At 42.6% G+C, this 21,886-nt stretch overlaps 1 protein-coding gene across 2 annotated transcripts in view; it reads right to left on the reverse strand.

Moving 5' to 3' along the window:
• The window catches only part of BACH2 (BTB domain and CNC homolog 2), a 188,844-nt gene that overhangs the window by 25,306 nt on the left and 141,652 nt on the right, over positions 1–21,886 (reverse strand). For both annotated transcript variants that reach the window (XM_027743604.2, XM_027743602.2), the window contains one exon: positions 21,143–21,397. In XM_027743604.2, coding sequence (XP_027599405.1) covers positions 21,143–21,385 — 243 coding nt within the window. In that variant the 5' untranslated portion in view covers positions 21,386–21,397. The remainder of the gene's footprint in view (positions 1–21,142; positions 21,398–21,886) is intronic.

Here is a 21,886-nt window from a genome sequence, read left to right on the forward strand (position 1 = left end):
GGGAGAAAATGGACACAAAACTCCTTTAAGAGACTGATTTACCTAATTTATTTATTTCTAAAGTCCCACTGGAAAAGCTGCCACCTGCAAAGCCACACCAAGGCCAGTCTAAGGGGCATCCTGGTATCTTTTCAGCGCATCCTCCACAACAGCCTCAAGGCTGTCAGGTTGAGAGCTTCAAGGAGATGCTTAACTCCCTTTAGTGGTAGTTCCACAAAAGATGTCACATTGGAAGTGCTTGTCCCGCTTCCAATTTTGTGCTTTCGGAAGAAAAAACCCACAAGTGCCCCCCTCCTTCCCCCTGAAGTCCTAGTTGCGGGCCAGATGACAGATTTACACTAGAAGCCCCAACTGCCTGTGTGAGAGTATTTACAAACTGAAGGAGGAAACCAAGTGACCAGACTCTGCATCTGGGATGGGGCAACCCTGATTGTGTGTATAGACTAGGGAAGGAGAGGCTGGACAGCAGTACTGCAGAAAGGGACCTGAGGGTCCTGGTCAATGGTAAGTTGAATGTGAGTCAGCAGTGCTCTGACAGCCAGGAGGGCCAACTGTGTCCTGGGTTGCATCATGCAAAGCATTGCTGGCCAAAGGAGGTGATTGTCCTGTTCTACTCTGCACTGGTGTGGCCTCACCTTGTGTGTAGTTTGGGCACCACAATATAAAAAAGACATTAAACTACTAGAGAGAGTCCAAAGGAGGGCCATGAGAATGGTGAAGGATCTGAAGAGGACGCCGTATGAGGAGCAGCTGAGGATACTCGGTTAGTTCAGGCTAGAGAAGAGGAGACTGAGGGGAGACTTCATTGCCATCTTCAACATCTTCACAAGGGGAAGCAGAAGGGCAGGTACCAACCTCTTCACTCTCATGACCAGTGACAGGACCTGAGGAAATGGCATGAATCTAAGTCTAAATCTAAACCTTGATAACCTAAACTTATCAAGAAAAGATTTTTCACCCAGAGGGTGGTTAAGCACTGGAACAGACTCCTCAGGGAAGTGGCCACAGCGTCAAGCCCATCTGAGTTCAAGAAGCTTTTGGACAACGCTCTCAGGCACAAGGTGGGAATCTTGGAGTGTTCTGCACAGGGCCAGGAGTTGGACTCAATGATCCTGATGGGTTCCTTCCATCTCAGCATATTCTATGATTCCATGACTTCTCATTTTCCTCTCTCTGGCATAAGGAGCACATCCAGGGGCAGCACGAGCACTTCAAAGACCTCCTGCCTCTGCACATGAAAGGCGAGACTAATATCCCTCAGTGCCCACCCAGCATTATAATGTGGCAGGTGTGACCACAGGAGGTGAGACAGGGAGGAAGAAGTCATTCACGCTGACTTGCCTACAGGATGGGAAGCAATAATTGCAAACTGTGCCCGTTGCTCCGTGAGAAGTACGTCAGCACTGACAGCGGGGTGAGTGGCTTGGAATCGATTGCTAAGCGTAAAGATGGCGTAAACAGCCAGTGAATCAATGACCATGTTATTGCTTATGTCAGCCTTTGACCGCACATGACTTAGGGGTGGAGCATAAGAGGCATTATTGAGGCACCTGCATACTTGGATTTTTCTGAATCAAATTCAGAAATGGTAATGCCCTCAGCTTTGAGCATTCTCAAAAATCCTGGGCCCCAAGTCTGGGGCCAATAATGTCAGATGAAACAAACGGGAAGAGAGAATCAGAAGATGTCTAAGAAATTAAAACAGTAAAAGACAGAATAGTAAAAGTAAAAATGATTTCTGATCCAACTGCAATTCTTATTTTAATCCACAATTTCTAGTTTTCATTTCATCTCAGAGTTATTGAAGCCAAACTGAAATTCTTTCAACCTTTCAAAAGTGAGATTGGTTTCAAATCAAAGCAAAGAATTTACTTCTGGAAATCCTGACAGTATCCTTGCACATTTTCAGCATCCTTCCCATCCCTGAAAATTTTAAGGACAAAGCAATTTGTTGAATTTGCCACATCTCTCAGTCTATTGAGAAGGAAGGTAGGAATCACCAAATATAAGCCTCAGTACTTTGCTGCTGACACATTTCAGCGAAGGAAACAGCAGGCATCTTACCATCACAGATTAATACAGCTGGAAACCAAAAGGCTACAGGAGACTGGAAGATGCAGTGCTTTTCCACAGCAGGGATGTGCTGCCTACATCACATTTACTCTTACCACGGGTCTTTGGCAGATGTACCCAATGGGCAGATCTGGTGCTACCATCCACAGTGCTTTGCTGAGCAAAAGGAGATGTTTGCCTGCATGGCTGCTCCTCTGGGCCACAGCCTGGCACGAGAAGCTCGGCAGCTAAGGGAGGCAGGTCTGTGCGGAGGTGAGGGCCTGCCGGCGCACAGCCATGCTGGCATCAGGCACACCTCCCTCTGCCACCTCACAAAGCCTTCAGCACAACAGCTCTTGGACTGCAGGGGGAAACTTCCTAAACCCCTGCAAGCAAACCTGCCAGAGCCCTTATTTTAAAATCTCACTCAGTAACTTGAAGTCAAACACCAGTTTATTAAACCATGAGGACAATAGTGTCTGTCATACTATGCACTGAACTGACGGCCAAAGTGCCGCTGTTTGGAGAAAACACCGTAATGAACTTCAGCAGAATGAGACAATTTTTTCCTAACTAATTATGTGGTTTCGGGTATGCTGTTCATGTTAGAGGCTGTCCAAGGCATAATGAGAATACAGAAAATTCCAAATTGTGGCCAAGAGAGTACCTGCAGGCAAGCCTAGGTGAAAAGGCTTGGAGAAGAACTTTTAGGCTGCAAAGGTGAGACTCTGGGTAAAGGTATGAAGAAGAAAATTAGAGATGAGGATATACCAAACAACCTTTTCTCTAAAGGAACAACTTGGCTATGAAATGACTGAACCAACAAAGAGCATGTAAAAAACAGTGGCACTAATTAGCAGTTTAAACACTCAGGCATGAACTGGAAGATAAAGCAAAGGGAAATACGGCTGTGATATCTGGCAGTCTGAAATACATTTGTTTTTCAAGTGCAACGTGCACTTTAAGAAACGTGGAACACAGTAACAAAGGATGACACAGGAGGGTGGCTCAGCAGAAATGCTACCTTCTCTCCTCTGGTGTCTCTACAAGCCATGCTGAAACCAGTGGAGAAGAAACTAACAGATTTTAACCCCAAAGCATCATTAGAATTAAAGTGCAACTGTAATTTAAAATTAAAATCAGTCTCATATTTTTGCAAAAGGAAAATTAAACTGACCTCCAGATTAAAAAAGAAAGGAAAAAAAAAAGAGAAAGTGTTAGCAGTGAGGAGGGGTGAGGAAGGAGTGGGAAAGCTTTCACAGAATATAAATTGTGAGAGCGGAGTCTGTGAAAGATCTGTTTAGGTGCATATCATGAGCCAAAATGGGCAAAAAAAGGGAAAACAAAAGTCAGTTTAAGAACTTTTAGAATGAAGAAAGAAAGCTCTAGAAGCCTCCAAGTTACATTAGGAAATATCAAAATAGACAGAAAATGAAGATGTATGAAGAAATTTTCTAATTCAGAGGGTGCTTAGAGGAATGGTTCAGAGTTTCTAAAGCTGCAACTGATATACAAGTAAACACAACAACACAGAAAAACTACAAAGACCTGCAAATTGCACCAATACTCCTCTTTCCCAGGCATGGCAGAATGTATTTATGTGAACAAACTATATAATAGTGTATTAAATACACAGTGCATTAAATACACTGTAATTACTTTATAAAAACAAGAAATACTTCACAGCAAGGCATCTCACTACAAGCCCTACTATTATACTTCGTGTAGTGTAGGAGAGGAATAAACAAGCTCTGTCAAATATGATTTAAGAAAACACAAGGCTGCACTCTGAAGAAGAGAACTGAATTAGAAGACAAAGGAGCTGGAGAAAAAGCAGGCTCAGGAGATGGGGCTGGATAACATCCGATATGATGAGCAGCTCACAGATGCTCTGCCGTGGTTTCCACGGGATGATGCCCATGCTTCCGGCACTGCCTGTGACCATGTGCTGGCATGGCACAGCATATAAAATCACTGGCATCCTTACATTGGGGTAGCAGAAAGTGCAGCCCACCAAATACTGCAACATTTCAAATCCAGAGATGCTTTTGCTGTGCTGTGGAAGGAACTGAATGTAAAAGGGTTTGCTATTGTGCTTCGTGAGGTAACCAGGCATTACAATTATTAACTGTTAGGTTGAAACCCTGTATAAATGACCCGGCTTCCTGCAGGCATCACAGTTTTAAAACAAAACCCGCCAAATGCTGCATTTGTTCCAGTTTTCCTTCTCCTCCCCCACCCTGCCTTTTAATTTCTGGTATTCAGACATGCAATTTTTCTGCAATCACTTTGTTTTTGTTCTTGCATGGCTACTAACAGATCTGAGGATTATGGTGGCTTTTGTTCTACTGCTTGGTGTTCATGTTTTATCAGTGACGTCTGCTCAGCTCAACAATGCAGGTTTCCAAGAAGAACCAGCCACTGCTGAGCTGGAAAAGTTGGTCCCCTCCCATCCTCCACAAGGAGCAGTTAACTCTCCTCTCAGTGACCCAAAAGGTTAACTAGGCTCTGTAAATCCCACCAGAAAAAAATCGTAGGCATTTGCCTTCTTGCTGAGCTTTCATGTCTGCTATGAGCAAAAGTAAATGGCTCTTTTAGTCCCTAAAGGAGTGTAGGCTCAGGAGGAGTGACCTGTAGCAAAGAGGTCAAGGGCAAGGAAAGATAGGAAGGTTGGGCAAAGGCATCCCAGCGCAGCCACAACCCTGCCCCTGGCTCCAGGTTATCCTCAACGAACTGACTTTCCCCTTTCTGCTTCATGCATGAGATTTTTAAGATCTACCCAGAAAGCAAGGGGTAGAATATGCCATCTACCCTAGAAGCCCCAGAAACACTCTTCACGTAGAAAAATTATCGCCTTTCCAGCTTGACATGTGACTTCCGAGGAGGGTGGAAGTTGGGACTTTACAGCTATTTGTGTGTGTGTGTCTACATATGCTCACGTGCACCCACGCATGGTAGTGTGAGAAAGAGACTAGATAACGTGAATGTGTGTGAAAGGGATTGAATCAGCCCCATCTGCTCCGAAAAGATCGCTTTCTCCTTGGATTTCTATTACCATCGTATCCTTGCCACACTAGAGTGATTCTAAAAGGCTACAGCTCTGGCAGACAGCATCACTACAGCTGCTCAGATTATTAACAGCATAAATAAACTCTCAAAGACACTACTAAGAAAATATTAACTACAATTATCACTGTCTGATAAAATAATGAACAGCAAAGTGTTATTCTGCTGCCTCAGTCACGAATGTGCTGTGAGTAATGAAAACCAGTTTATGTATATACTGAAACATCCTGGAATTGGTTCCTGCTATTTTATTTTATTGTATTTTATCAAGCAGCACAGGTTGAAGCTCTGTATTTGCAGAATTCAGTGTACCCTGCCTCCTTTCCCACTGTATATAATCCCATTAATTCCAAGTGAACAGAAAGCCATGCCCGTAGCCATGCACACATCTGTTGGAGGAGGGAGAGGAGGCAGTGTGCAAGCTACCAGCAGCAACTCTAAAATCTCCTGATTGACTTTTATTTTTGGGCCTCACTGCTTTTTTCCCCCAAATGAGGTGCAAGGTTCCACATGATGTCAATGCCATTTTTGCTGAATGGATACTCCTTGCCTTCCTCTTTTCCACTGCTTTGGCTTTGTGAGCTTGTTTTCCTCCTATTCCCCAGTGATATTCTCAAGTCCTGTCCGTTCTTGAGTGCAGTGGGGAAACTGGGTTTGGTTTCTAATTAATAGAAGTTATTAATTCCCTACAAGCACTGAGGAAAAAGATTCTTAATCGTGTGGAGAGCAGGACATGGGAGAAGGAGCCTCTCTCCCCATGTCCCCAGGCTGGGCTACAGCCCCAGCACCCAAGCAACACCCTCTTAGGCAGTCATTTTGTCTTCTTCACTGTCTATTCTTTATTGGAACTCACTACAAAGAGGAGAAAGAAGCTACTTAGTGCTGAAACCACCCACTGCAGGGCAGACATGATGCTGAAGCTCCAGTTTGGACAGACTGTTCTCATGGTCCCAGTGTGCGAGAGACTGCCGCCTTCTCAGCGGGGCCTTGTGGATTAGTAACTACCCTTCCCACTGACACCTTTCATATCTTCCCAGAAAAGAAGGGTGATGGTGGCAGGGTGACAAGGTGAGAGCAGGAACACTATCGAGCTGAACGTGCACACTGGGACCTTTCTGCCTAAGCATGTGAGGCCAGCCCAGAGTGAGAGCGTCTGTCAGACGCCTGGGGAAAGGGCCACATCCTTGCCAGGTATGAAGGAAAATTAGCAAGATGATGGAGAGGGCAGCCGCTACTAAAACAGCCAGAAAGGAAGGCAAAACAGCAATGCTGAGGGACAGAAAAGGGAAGGGGGCATTTTGTAAAACAGCTTCCCCTCAATCTAGGCCAGAAAAATCCTGCACTGTGCCCTTAGTGTTTTTTATCCCACTGCCCTTCTTTTGTGCCCTTTTTCATCATCTCTGCAGCATCTCACACTCCCTGCCTGGTCTCTTTTTCTCCTCTGCAAGCATTTTGTTCTACCAACCCCCACTCCTGTGCTTACTGCCAGCTCCTATCCTTCCATTTGCACACCCCGGGGCTTTTCTTGCTTGTATTGGGATGATGTGACAAAGGAAGAGAAGTGGGGTGCAGAGGCAGGAGCAAACATCATCTTCAAGTGTTCCCCTCTGCCAGCTGTGAGGGAAGGACAGCAAGGAGGCGGGGACCTTCTCCCTTCATACAAATCACTGCTAGAATGAACCTCTGCTCCTGGGGGGGGAGAGTCGAGCCACAGCCTTTCTCACTATTTTCCCTCCAGCATCCTCCCTCTCCCTCATTCTCAGCAAGTGGCCTCTTCTGGCCACTGAAGCAGGTTGGATGTGGTTTGCCCTGAATAAGTGACCTACATTAATTTCTCTTCTTTAATTAAAGTGTTCTTCTGTGAAACAATTTATAAGAACTTCTTTGCCAAGGGAGAGAAAACAATGTATTGTTCCATACATGTTTTCAAAACCAAAAATGCTCTCTCCAAATGAATTTTGTCCCCCAAAAAACCTCTGTGAAAGGCAAAACATGGAGAATGGTAAAGGATTCGCTGAAGAAGAACTGAAGTTCATTTTAAATCAGTGTACCATGTACAAATGCTGTCTCACAAATAGGATTATTTAATTTGAACCTTACATCTGTCAAGTTCCATTACTTCAAATGGAGCCTGTCGTTTCTTGACTTCATTATAAATCAGGGTTATATTACAATTTATGTTAGGTAAAGTCACTGCTTCCACAGGAGGCAGTGAAAAAAAATTACATAGCAGTCAGTAAATAGAGCAAAGTCATTGCACTGCTCTTGAAAGGCAAAAAGTCATCTTGCTAAATGAGGGTCCGAGCTGTCCTGTACCAAGACTGTTCCTAATAAATAAAAGACCTCTGGGAAAAGTGCTGAGCATACGCTGGATCTATTTTCAGCTTGCATCAGCAGCTGCTGCCCCTGGGATCGCATCTTTGCTCATACCCTACACCATATGTAATCACTCCAGTGCTGCAACCAGTAAGATAATGAAAGAGCATGGCATAAATCTATACTTGAGTGGAATGCTAAATGAGAAAAATAATGCAAAAAAGGGGGAAATAAACCACATTTTCAAGTCATTAGGAAGAAAGACTTTGACATATGAAGTGTTGCAACCATTAATAGCACTTATCATATAGAGTGGAGACAAAGAGACAAATTAATCAAACTGACAGAACTGGGACATTTTATGCTAATGCAGGCTCCTGGGTTTTCGTTTGTATTCCTCTGTGTCTGGAAAACTGATACCATTACAGGGCAGGAAATTGCATGAATAACATGCAACAGATCATAAAAATTCGCACACCAAGTGCAGAAACACTGCCAAAAGCACTGTAAAAACAAGGCTAGAGACCTCAACAGAGAAGCTACCAACAGCTAATGAATGCAAATAAGTACAGGAATATTTCCCATCCATGCATAACAATGAGACATCGGCTGTGACTCCAGAGTCTCCAGTAGTGTAGGTAAAATAAAGCCTGGAGAGCAAACATGCAGATAGCTGGGGGGAACTGCTGGCCAACCCAGGGTCTGACTTTGTTTGCAGTATTGCAGCCAGCAGTTTAAAGCCAGTGGGGAACCGGCATAGCTAAGCGTCGCCTCCATCTAAAAGTATCGCTATGTTAGATTTAATTGAACGTTTCAGGTAGAAGAGGGAGGGGAGGAGGATGTAAGAGGAAATAAAACAGACCCACAAAACAGCACATAGTCACACAAACCAAAAATCCCCTTGCCCCTGCGCAAATCCACTGCACACAGTAAAACTCTCACAGATAAAGACATTTAAAACATCATTCCTTTGGGAAATACAGAATGTGCTTGCTGTCCAAAGCCACAGCCGTATTGCAAGGGGCAGGAAATTGCAAGAACTACAGGAATGCAGGGCAGGGCATGGTGTAATGCAGGATCTTGCCAAGGTTCCTTCACTTGCCATAGAGGCTTCTCAGGGACCTTTTAAAAGCCCTGGCAAAACAGACCACTGAAACTGCAGAGAGCTCATTAGCCATATAAACTCCAAATGACAAATACCTTCACTTTATGGGCAGTCACAGCATTTCTTATCGCTGTTTTTTAAAAAAGTGATGCTTCCCCCTTTTACGGTACCTACAGCACAAAGGGAGGACTAACTCTGGGGGATAAAAAGAGTAAAGCTGATGCCTTTTGAAGATGAGTCATTTCCAGCACTGCTCTCACCTTTCCCAGAATAGAATGATATGCAGCTGATAGGATTGAGCAAGAGCATTTACGTGCCAGTAGTACATGCATAAAGAGGGTGTGGAAATGCGAGACTGCTCAGGGGTGCCTGCTTTCCTGAAGACCAAGAAGAGTTCAAGTCCTTCCCACATTTGGTGCTGGAAGACCCCATGTTGAGGTTGGTAGGGCAGAAGCTGGTTCACCCCAGCAGAGACAGGCATGGGGAGCACACAACACAAAGTCTACCTCTCCATCCCTCTCCAACAGATCACTGTGGTGGTTTTACACAGTTTTAGCCATGTGAACAGGATTTATCTCCAAACCTCAAAATTTCCTTCTGTTCCTTTGATCACTAGTAGAGTCTCAACAGAGTGCTTGGTATGGTATAAAAAAAAATGGCACACACACACAAAAGCAAGCTAGCCCAAAGGCAATGACGGAGTGACCTTTGTTCTAAGGGGAGAAATTAGAAACAGGCATTTGTGAATTCTTGTAAATATACACCCATCTGACAGACGGACAAGGGCTGCAAGCTGCAAATGGAATTACTTTCTCCCTTCCCTTGAATTTAAAAAAAGAATGATAGCACAGACAATTAGTTACAAAAAAGCCTCATAAAAACCCTGACTTTAAGAAACTGTAGTATCGGGAGGATAATGATTTGGTCAAGTAGTTACTACCATTTTGATTTCTTCTGCTCTTTACAATAGCAAAGACACCTTCGAAGTCTCTTAAGAATACATATGACACCTGACCTTTTCTTTTCCTCTACCTGCAATCAGAGCAGTTTGGGAAAAGAAAAGCCTAGTTAAAAGAGAATATTTAGAGATGTCTTTACTACCACCTTATCATTCAACCAAGAGGTAGAACACAGTGACAAGAAATGACCATGAATTCTCACAGTCCTTTGGCTATGCAATTACTCTGCAGAAAAGCAATTACAAAACCAAACTGTAACTTCATCAAGTAATTCAGATTAAAACTGTATCTGAGAACTAAGAAGAGAGTGCAAGAGCGGATGATGCAAACAGTCTGGGACCCTGAGGCTAGGAATGACTTGAAACCCTCCGAAGAGGAGTTTACGTGTGCAGCACCGGTCTGCCCTACAGAGGTGCCTGCAGAGGTCCAGCACAGCTCCTTCTAGGGTCACCTTGGCTGTGTACCACCAGCTGAAGACAGAGGCCAGAAACATGCTCAGATGCTTATCTTTAACAATTTACCTGCGTATGCCCTCTTAACTGAGTCCTCCAATTGGAGAGTTCACGCATAATAGTGAAATAAATCCTGTAAGGGAAGGATTAGGCTCATCTTTGAAAAGGAAGCAAAACCAAAACCAAAACCAAGCCTGAGGTAGCCCTTAACGAGCGTTCTTCTCAGTCGTCCAACTGCAAGATACATTGAAGACAAAGAAGAAAGGGATTTTGTAATTTAAAGGTTTATACCACCACTGAAAGGAACTCTTTCTGCTTTTTGAATGCTATGATGACTTCGTAAATGCGAACGTGTTTCTTTGTAGAATGTCTCAATGCCTATATATGTCCCTTCCTTGGACGATGGTATAGATATTATTTAATCTCAGTGGCTACTGCTTACATAAACTGAGCAAAAATGACAAGGATAGATGGTTCTTACAAAAGACAGGCAACTCTCTGGTTTTTGTGCCTTGCATTTGACAAATTAATTCAGACATTTAAAACACAGCCATTAAAACATGGTTTGATGTGTCCAGTCTCCCGAAAACTAACAAATTCAAGGAATAGACAGAAACTGCTTGATTTGGCTTTGTGTCCAAACAAAAATGCCATATGCAGAAATCCATCCAAGGCACAACATGAAAATCTGCAGCCAGATAAAAACAAGGTAAAAAAATAGCTAAATTCAACAGGCAGATGGAATGGCTGGAGACCCATCCACCTGAAGTCCAGCTTCCCCTTTTGGAAGCAGAAATGAGCACTAGTCCTCTATGGAAATCATAAGGGAAGTTGTCAGGTTTTGTCTCTCCCCAGGTTTTTCCTGTCTTAAAAGGTTACTGGCTCTAACACTGTCCTTTGAAAGAAACAGTAAATAAATGGAGCTTATTCTGTTTTTACTTGACCAAGAATCTTCTGACAGGGAAATTTTCTCTGAAGGCTGCCTGTGTATCTGGGGAGAGGTGGCTAGGCATGTTGTACTACTGCTGTGTGGTCAGAGATGGAAAGATATTTTGCTTTCAGAGTTGTTTTAAGACATGTTTCTTACTAGCTGCAGGCCCTTGAAACAGAGAACCACAGGTCTGAATTTCAAAGATAAGCAAAAACCTAAGACATTTCTCTACACAGCCAGAAATGTAGTCTGACAGTCTCACAAAATCCAGGAGAACTTCATCAAAAGTATTTTTTCCAGAAACTAAGAACTGTACTAGTAAAGTTAGCATGGACAATCCTTTTTTTCTTTAAATCTATTTTTTAAACCTTGAAACACTACCACAGACTACATTCCCACCCATTCTGGGAACAGAGAGTACAAGGTATATACAGAGATAAGGGAATTTGGTCTATCACAATTCATAGCAAGCAAATTTCAAGTAGAGTATTACCATGTGTTTGAAGCCCAATACACTGGATGCCTACACCTCTTTAAACTATTACATTGTTCAAGTTCCTTTCTGTGTCAAATCATTTATTTGGATGGTCTTTCTGAATTCTTTTTTACTGCCCCTATAAACCCACCTCAGCCCAGCCTTTGGGAAGTGCATCTGACACCGCAGGAGCAGAAGGAAGCACTGAGAACCCAACAGTGCCCCTGAATCCATCCTGGTTCACACCTGCCAAATCCCTCTGCAATCCTTACAGTAAGTCTGTACACTTCAATTTCTCTGTATAGTTCTCAGTATAGTTCTGAAATGACGAGCAGCAGTTGCTGCAGGGAATGATGTGGACTAGGTGCAATATATACTCAACTAAATATGGTTACTTCAACATCAAAACAAAGGTGCCCAGTTTTTGAGGTCCTGAAAACAGCTCCCATTTGCCAAGTCTGCTTAGTTCTCTGTGGAAGAGATCAAGTCTTGCTAGGTACCTGCTTGCCTATCATTTGGGATAAACGCTATGCACAAAATCTAAAATAATACTTTTCTTATTTTTAACCTTGGTCTGCAACTGCTGTCACTTAAGCAAAAATTCCTAATTAAGCACCCTCAAAGGGTCTCCTGGTGAGGGACAGGAAGTCTGTAGCAATTCACAGGCATATTCTGCTCTGTTCCATGCCTCCAAGTCTACTTTCATCTTGAATGTGGTAGTCTCAGCAGTTGTTGTCAATGGCAGTGCACAGGACCTCAGGACTGTGCAGGGAGAACAGGCAGAGGACCAATCAGCCACATAAGGCAGCAAGTGGCTCCATCCTACCCTGATCATCTTGAGAAATGCTGCAATTAGTCCAACAATCCCCTCAATGCCTTCTCCAGGGTTAAAAGATACAGAGGGAAGAAAATGAGACTGAAACTCTGGCTGAGGACGGATAAGCTGAAGCTCTGGGTCAGGTATACAGGCTGCTCTGGGGCCAGCAGCTGTGCCAGCTGTGGGTCAGTCTGTTCATCTCCTTTGAGGTAATGTGAACCAGAGCATTTAGAGAGAGGTAAACATTGCTGAGGGGTTCACACAAGGTGATTTAATCATCAGTGACCTGATGCACAGATCTGTGCTGTAATTCCCATCTGACGCATCAACTTCCACCCCAGCATTTGCAGAGAGGTGATGACAGTATTTTATTTGTTCACAAGAGACTTCAGAAATCTACTGTTGAAGGTTTTATGTTACCATTATTTGACTCCAGAGCTGATACCTCTCAATTCCAGCTGTTTGGTGACACTTTGTTTATATACTGGTTTTACTGGAAGTGCTAGTATTGCAGTTTTCTGCTGTCCTCAGTCCAGCTATGGCTATTTTGACTGCGGACACCCAGCTAGCAGCAGGGTGCCATTTCAATTAGGAATTAAACTTCTCTTCACCACATAGTCTTCTAAAGGCTTCTAAATTAAAAAAAAAAAAAAAAAAAGAAAATATTTCAACTACTTCTGTGTGTGGGAAACAGCCAGTTACACTTAACTGCACACTATGATGCCATCAACTCTTATAAGGTTAGACTAAACTAAGTGAGAGACAGAAAGGTTTATTAGCAAATCCAATCTATGTTATCTTAGGATATTAAATTCCACTCAACTACACCTGTACTGTGCACCAAATTTCTTAAAAGGGTGTCTGAACTTTGTCCCTCTCAAAGGCCATTTGCCTTACAGTTATGAAACAATGTGCAGTCATACACATCACTGATCAGTCTGTTGATAAAAACACATGCCAAATTTTTCAGTTGATTTTAATCTGGCTTCAAAACAACTGCCACTGGCTCTCATATCTTTCTCCAATAAATTACAACATGCTTCCTAGAGATATGTCTGATACTTTCTTTTCATTTAAGTCTTTAAACAACCACACAAACCCCCTCTTAAGTTCTTTCAGAGAAATTAAAACTCATTTGTAAAACAAACCACATCTGGACTAGACAGATCTGTAGTTTGACCAACCACAGCTACCCCTATTTATTTATTTTATTAAAGTAAATAAAATGCCCAAGGAATAAGCTTTTAGTAGAGTGTACTGAGACTTAGAGGTATTTGCTGTCTGTCTCTCATCAAAGTGGGACAGATGAAAATTCATCACAGCACAAAAATCCTGGAATAAACCACCCATTTTGCTCTTCAGAGTTCGCATCAAATGTAACAGAAAGCATGTGTCTACTTGTTCCTCTAAAAAACCCAAGAGCCTGCCTGTAAAATTCACAAAGAGAATCTAATTCCCAAATCCTAGTATGATTCAATTGCCTTTTGCTCACCTAAAACCTGTATTTCACTTCCAAATTGAACCATATTTCCTAGCCTTAATGTTTGTTGACTGCTGCAATGCATCATTTGAATACATAGCATATTCCACCCCATAACATGCTCAATTTCACTAGCAGCTGAGAAAAACAGTCAGTCTGACATTATTCACCAGGGAATCCTTGTCAGAAAGTGCTGTATGAAGATAAAATCTTATTTTCTTTGGGTTTTGGGAACACTAATAAAACAAAGCTAGGTACTGGGATGAGAAAGTACCTTACAAGTTGTGGTGTCTGATGTGGTGAAGCTGACGGGTGTCTTAACTGGGCCTTATCTGTCTGTTTAGTCAAATGGCAAATGCTCAGCCTGTATTTCTGGACTCATAAAAGAGCAGATACCTAGTTTGCAGTCATTAAATAAATTCAAAGAATTTTTTAGAGGGAGAAAAAGCAAAGGTAAGAGAATCATTAGTGGAGGGGGAGGAGAGGGGGAGATCTTTCAGTCTGCGGGGCCAGAATGTTCATGGTGCTAAGATACAGTCATGGCTCAGCCATTTCATTTTCATTCATGCCCACATACATATTTGAATTAAAAAAAAATAAAATTAAAAAGCCCCAAACAAAAATAACCCACCTTGTGTTGCACATCCTTATTGCTTCTGTTGATGCCATTAGCATAGTTTACCTGTAGGACTTACTCATCAGGACATCTCTTACATTTTAGATTATGTTTGTTATGTTTGACTATGAACGTTTCCACACTGCAAACCGCCTTTTCAATACAGAGTGCAATCACAGCCAATCAGACCAATTTAGCAGTAGCAGCAGGCAGGAGTCTAACAAAGGCAACGAAATTGAGTCCACTTATTGCAGTGGAGAATTTTATTCTGCGCATTCATCTCTGTATCCCCTTTGAGAGTACATTTTTATATGCCTACTCGAATAAATAAATAAACTGTACAGCTACTGTCAAAGGGAGGCAAAGGAGTTATTGCAAGATTTTCTCTCCTCAACATGCATGTATGCATGACTTTTGTTTTGCTTTTTTAAGCCTAGCTCTCACCATAACATAGATGTATTTTGCTTTTCTCCACTGGTGAAGATCAGAGAATGTTATGAATAGCAAGACAGCCCTCATCAGAAAATAATGGAAGTTACACCATATGGAATGAAAAGTATGTGGCTAGGTTCTTCATCATATGTAAGGCATGAAAAATCAGGCGGTGCTTTTGCAGTGATACATGGATGGAATTTCATATCACATCTTGAAGATTTCATTTCTGTTTTATTGCTCACCTTTTAGAAACAATGTATGTCGTTGTACTGTGCTACATAAGCGACACACATAAAACGACATCCATTTCTGTCTCACGATTTCTCCTGAATTAGTGTTCTGTCAAGTAAGACCTCAGAGTACCCAAATGCTCGGTTGTACTCTCACTACAGAGCTGCAGCCTCCAGTCATCCTTCTTTGCGGTCAGTGTCAGCACTGTGAACCAACACGAAAATAACACATTCCCTAGGAGGAATTTAGAAAACCAAAGACCCAACCGTCTATCCATATGGACTCCTTGAAGTGGCACTGCTGCAGTAACGCTGGGGCATAAATGAACTTGAAGCCGGACTTAACTAGAAACCTCATGGATATAACCCTTTGCCACTACAAAAAGCTCCACAGATGAAGGGAATGGTGGCTTTCAGAAAGGCTTTCAGGTTCCTGCCACCTCCTGAGCCAAAGCAGAAGTAATTCTGTCTAGTCCTGCAATTCCTGTGAGGAACATCCATGGCCAATAGTCATGTAAAGAGAAAACCACATTAAAGCTTCCCATTCTCTAAGAACCTTAGTTACTCCTAATATATCTCTGTGGTGCCAACGAAAAAGGGTCTTATGTTGTTCCCTACTGCATAATAACATCCTACAACTGAGAAAAAAACTTCTTGCCCTCTTACTCCTCTTTCCCACATTTATCACCTTTTCCACTCTATGCTCCTGTGCAGAGCACTCCCAGCTCAGTCCCCGCATTCCTTAAAGATACTGTATTTATACATATAAAGAATACACAGAAAGGAAAGATTCAAAGTAAGAGAATACTGTTTATTTCTACAGAGATAAAAAGGAATAGTAACTGCCTTTAGCCAGCAGGGTATGTAACAGTTGACCTCCTGTATCCTGTCTTTGATTTTCTCCTCATCGCAATCATCTTTCGTTGGCTAATTCCCAGCATTTTTCCCTCAGGCTGGCAGGTTGGCATGGATGGTTAGCAGCTGCCAGTGTTTCTCTTCCTCGTCAGCTATGAGCCATGCTAATGTTAGATGCCTGGCTCAGTCCCACCCAGGGTGCCACATGCCTTCGCTTTCCAACATACTCAGCTTTTGCCAGCCTTGAATACGAATTGAGGTCCTGTCCTGCCTTTCTCCTTGCAAGGATTAACCACCCATGTGAGGGAGTTAACCCATGCCAACCGAAGAAGCAGATGACAAATTTCACAGGGGAAATTTCGCAGGTAAATTTCACCTTGCGGGGAAATATCAGGTTTCACAGCAGTCATCAGGGAGCAGTAAAGGACGTGGAAAAATTCAGCCTGTGGTGTGTGTTTACATCTACTCTGAACATCATTCTCTTAAGAGTAAAGAAAAGAGCTGTGTGGATAAACAAAACAGCTCCTCAAGCACATCCCACATTCTCTTCCCAAAAAGAGATGCTGTTTCCCTTTGTCTGTTGGAAGAGACAATTCAGTTTAATCCTTTTGAAAGGCAACATTTCTAGCAGATAGATAGTTCATTGCACTAAAAAAAGTTACCACTCTTTGAAACAGATTCAAGAAATTCGAGGGCTACAGGTAAAACTAGTAAAGCTACTCCAGAAGCAAGTTTCTAAAATAGCAGAAAGGCTGGTATTAGGCATGGGCTAAAGAAAGCTTGGTCTGCTGCTTCAGAAGATTTGTGTTTAACTTCACCAGAGAGACAGGCATTTGGTACTGTCATGGCTGCAGTGACCAGGTGAAGTTTTTTTTCAAGTGCAAACCCCCAAGTCAAAAAAATGCAAGCAAGGTTGAGAATCTCATTTCTAACTTGTAGGAATCTAATGCCACTGAGGGGTTTTACTTGTTGTTGCTGTTTCTGCTTCTGTCTTCACCAAGTAACTGCAACCTCAGCTTTCTGAAAACCAAGTGATGCTCCTCTGTCCAGCACTCGGCTTTCAGCTTGCCCATGCAGACTCACTGTGCACTCCTATTAGCAGAGTCAGTCAGGTAATAATAGCAAATAAAAAGCCTATTCGACAAAGCACTGGCTCCTTCTCAAGTAAAGTAGAGTACCACTACAGCATGAATGACTCAATCATCTACTCAAGAGCTATTACTTGCAGCGATGAAGCAATGTTAATTGGATAACGGCCTGCTGCCAGCTAATATTGGCATGACCTACAATACCCCTGGCTGACAGCCGTGTCTCTCTCTCTATCACACCTTTTTTTGTAATCTGGATGGGAAATGGAAACCATTAAAAAAGCCTCGTAAGTGCCATTTAACTTCTTATCATAAATTAAAAACTTAATTAAGTGCCTTGTTAGAGGAAGGAAGACCAGTTTTCGTGATTAAATAAAACAAAACAACAGTTAAGGGTATGGAGTGAATAACCTACTTTACAGCTTTAAACTCAGTTTTTTGAAAGTTTGAATTTTGGGTTGTGTTTAAGAGCACTTGCTAGAGGAAAACTGCATAAACACTAAAAAATACCCTGAGTGAAAAGCAGGTTCTAGTTGTTTAGCAAAATTGCAGATGAAAAGCATAGAAGTCAAGAGCTAACGGGGTCCTTTTTTATTAGCTGTAGGCAGCTGACACTCCATTCCTGTAACTTGCAATGAGGGCTGATAGTTCACACACGACAGCCACATTTGTGCCTTTATTATGCAGCTGTTTTTCCAAGCGCTTGTCTACACACTGAAATGCATTATTTTACAAAAGGTGTGGTACAAAATCAAATCACCATGGCTAGCACTAAAGAGTTTATGGAAACTCTCCAGTCAGTGCAGAATTAGCTCCATACTGACTTAGTTTAAGTTGATTAGGTAAAGGTTTAAACGGAGGCACATTAAGTCACACTTGAACTGACCTGAAATGTCTAACACAAAGTTTTGCAGAGGGTTTAAAATCCTCTAAATTCAACTAGTCCCAATTCTGTGTGTGCACAATGTCTCCTTACTGAAATGACTGGTGTATCATAAAGACTGCTCTCACTTGTAATTGGATATAAACAAGAAATAATGTAAAAAACATCTGTTCGCTGTTTAGCTAGACAACAGTTAACAATCTTGGGATGCCAGATTAACAAAAAGACCCCAACATGCTATGAAGGAAAAAAAAAGTCTGCAGTTTAGACTTCAGAGGCAGATTTACTGCTTTGAATAATCAGAAATAAGTTCTTTTGTTTTGATGTTAAGCTCCCTCTCACCAACAAAACATGAATTTAAAAGCTACACATATAAAGCTTTATCCAGCTCCAACATCAAATCTTTGAGAAATAAGAATAATGATGGCCTTTCTCCACAACATACTTCAGCAGTTTTCAAACCATGCCAGAATTTAAAATGCAATGCCTGTATGGTTGACTTAAAAGTAGCTTAGTGAATTTATGAATGATTGTCACCTTTGGAAAAGTTTTGAACAATGAAGACTATATTTAAGAATTATTTTCAATCTCCACTTTTCTATAATATTATATGCCAACATAAAATGTCTCTCAGCATGAAAAAAGGATTTGCTCAGGACACTCACTTTCAACTTCTGTTTGAAATCTTTTGATTGGAATAATAACCCCCTACATGACAGAGTAAATCACTTTCTGCATATACCTCTAGAAATAACTCACGGGCTGCCAGAGCTCTGCAGACCACGGACTGAAAACAGTAGCCTTGGGAAGAGTCGTTAGCTAACCGAAAAAAAACCCTGCTAACTTCTTTAAATGCCATATAACTAAGAGAGTGTTTCCTCTGCTTTATCAGCTCTTAAAAACCAGGAGTGTTTCAGTTCCTCTCATGGGGAACTCTGACACTGTTGGAGGCACTTCCCTCACCTATGCACAGGCACCTACCGAAGCGCAGCACTCTGAAGGTGAGCAACACCAGAAACAGAGACATGCACCTTAACCAAGGAATAACTCAAAAATAACAAAATGCATCAGGCAGCTCTCCTTATCCCAAATGACTAGCATTTGTGAGGAAATTATTTAACTGACCACCTCACACACAGTTATTCAAATGAAGTAGCCACCAAGCAAATTAAGATTCAATGCATTTAACAGCAATTAATTTGCATATTCTTTTCCAGGATGTGAAAGTTAAAAGCACATGGCAAAGTAACAGTGGTGGTCTTAGTCGAGGCATGACAATTTCAAGATTCTGGGAAAAACTTTAAGAACCAGATTCACTCCTTCTGTAACTCCACAAACTTTACTGGAGCTGTAACAGCAGCCAGTATAACCCTAAGTCACTAAAACTTTTTGATCTTTCATTGAGATACATTCCAAAATGTAAAACCACAATACTCATTCACTTAAATAGAAATAATTTAAGGCTGGACTGGAGGATTTTTTTCTTACATAGTATCTTATATAAAACACATAAACAAACCACTGTATTTTAAATCCTTACTGTTATATGAACACAGGACTGGGTCACCAAGTGCAGACACATCATGACCCCTCCACCACCCTTCTCCTCCCACTGGCCTGAAGCTCAGCACCTCACCACTGCTGGGATTAAAAATCTTCTAATTTCCAAAGTATTTTTACTAAAAGCCAGTTGAAATCAATTAATGTTTGTGTCAACAGTGTCCTTTAGTATTAAAGAAAAACTCCTCCTCTCAGCTGTTTCAGCTGGTCTGCCTACACAGTAGCAGGTCTTAGTTGTCACACCAGCAGTATGAACCTGCAATAGTCCTTTCTACTCCTCCTTCAGGCCAGGCTCATTCATCTGAATATCTCAGTCACTCTTGTACATGCTTAATTGAATTTGAACTATTTTTCTTTATCTAACAGGACCTTCACAAAGGAGTCTTCACAAAGGCTTAGTAGAAGAGCACTGATAGTCTCCTGCCCCTTCATACCTGTGCACCCTTGGGCATGTTTTGTCACCTCTCTACTCCTACCCTTGCTTCGTGGTGAGAAAGCTACGAGATACTGACTGAGACTCAATTCTTCCATTGGAAATTATTAGTGGACACTGTAGAATCATAGTGTGCATCCTATCATGTCCTTTGTGATATCTCTAAACTCCTATGCAAAATGTCTGGGTTGAAATGTCTTCATGAGTAATATTCAGTGTCAAGACTCATGAAGTCACAGCCGGTGACCTACTTCTAATCCTCTCCAACTTATGCCATGACAACATCACGATGCTGCTGAAGTCTCTGGAGAACTAAACCAGAGGGGAAAACCGATGTGTGACACTTTGGGACCTGTCATCATTTAAAAACACACCATGCCTCTTCATGGGCATTAAGCAACTGATGGTGAAAAACCCTCTGTATGCCAGAGCACTTACCCACTGAGTGACTGCTGTGCTGTGCCCTGGGTACATCATCACCCTTCTCATGCCACCCCTCCCAGCTGGAGACACCGGGCAGGCACTGCTGAGGCAGTGGGTGATGGCAGCTCTGGCCAGCAGGCACACACCTCCCCTCTGTAGGCAGCAAAGCCACCGGCATGTCCTACGGTAGCTGTGCTGTCATGCCTGTATGGCTGTGAGGAAATTACAGTGGGGGTGGAAGCCAGTCAGTGAGATTTTGTGGTAAAATAAAGTAAACTTTCCAGTGAGGTATGTATTTTCTATGTCCCTTGGCTTCCTGCTGTGGGAGCCATGCTGCATGAGAAAAACCCTGCTTTCTGACAGACTGTGTTCATGGTTTCTTGGTGGAAAACACAAGGCCTGAAGCAGTTAAATCCCAAATTCTTTATGAGGGGAGGTGACAGGAAGCAAGGTTGGATGAGGTGCAGGAGAAGGGAAATAGGAGGACAAAGATATGAGCTGCTGGAGAGGAGTGGACAGCAATGAGACTCCCAACAACGTGACAGTTCAAATGATTTTTCAACAATAACCTGTGGTGTAGTAGCTACATTACTCCTATCAAATTTCCTGTCTGGAAGAGCAGAAGAATAGCAGGGTCCTAATAATACCCTGAATGAGGCTGCGGTAATTATGCATTTGGGTACAACTCCCTTGGTGACAGTGACAAAGGTGAGCTGAAGCATCTTAAAGCTCTGCCACCACAATCTTTAGGAGTTACCGCTAGTGAGGAAGGCTGGCATAGTGTGAACACATCCATCCTTCAGCAATCTGCAACCCACCCAAACACAAAAAGCACATCCTGCGGGGCAGGCACTGACCCCTGTGCCACACTCCCTTCAGCCACCTTAGCAGACCTCAGAGTTCTTCCACACCACATGGGAAAAAGGGGGCTGATTTTTATGGTGGGGGCACGGTGACATACTGTACCTCTTCCGGCAGGCTGACCACCAGGTCATTTTCCGTCTGCCCTACCAAGGCCTGCAAGAAGTACTCGCTGCAGGCAGCCAGCACAGCCCGGTGGGCGCGGAACTCCTTCCCCTCCACGATCAGCGTCACGTCACAGAGAATGTCCTGCTTCCGCTGGTCATTTAAGCAGAGGAGAATATTGGTACAGTGCACCGTTGACTCATACACATACATGGGGGAGTCAGTCTTCTCATCCACAGACATGCCGTTCACACCCTGCAGGAGACAAGGGAGAAGAAAACACAAACAAGGTGGTGAGGAGCAACACAGTCGGAGGGTGAATGTGGTATGGTGAGATGCTGCCTGATATCTGGATAGCTCAGGACCAATGGCCAAGCAGCCCATTAATATTTAAATCCGAGAAAGTTGCTAGGGAAAGATATTGGGAAGGGTATTTGATACCACCAGATTTCACCTTGCCATGCTTCCATTACCTACTCACCCTCCCAAACTTCCCCTCTCAAAACCAAAATAGATAGTTTAGACAGACTGCAAAGTACTTTCCCATTCAACCACCTGCTATGCATCTCCAATTTCCAATTTAGTAGAGGCAATAACATGGGCACATTGGAAATTTTAGAAGATTTTAGAAAAAAAAGCAAGAGTGTCTTTTGGGTCTTCTAATAGTGAAAAAAAAGGCTTTGTTCTTGCTTCCAGTATTTCCAGACTAAAGGGGAAAAACCCTCAAAACCCCCTCAAAACCCC

This window comes from Pipra filicauda, unplaced genomic scaffold, assembly GCF_003945595.2.
Source record: "Pipra filicauda isolate LSUMZ 115617 unplaced genomic scaffold, ASM394559v2 scaffold60_size3304689_pilon, whole genome shotgun sequence".
In the NCBI taxonomy this organism is placed as follows: Eukaryota; Metazoa; Chordata; class Aves; order Passeriformes; family Pipridae; genus Pipra; species Pipra filicauda.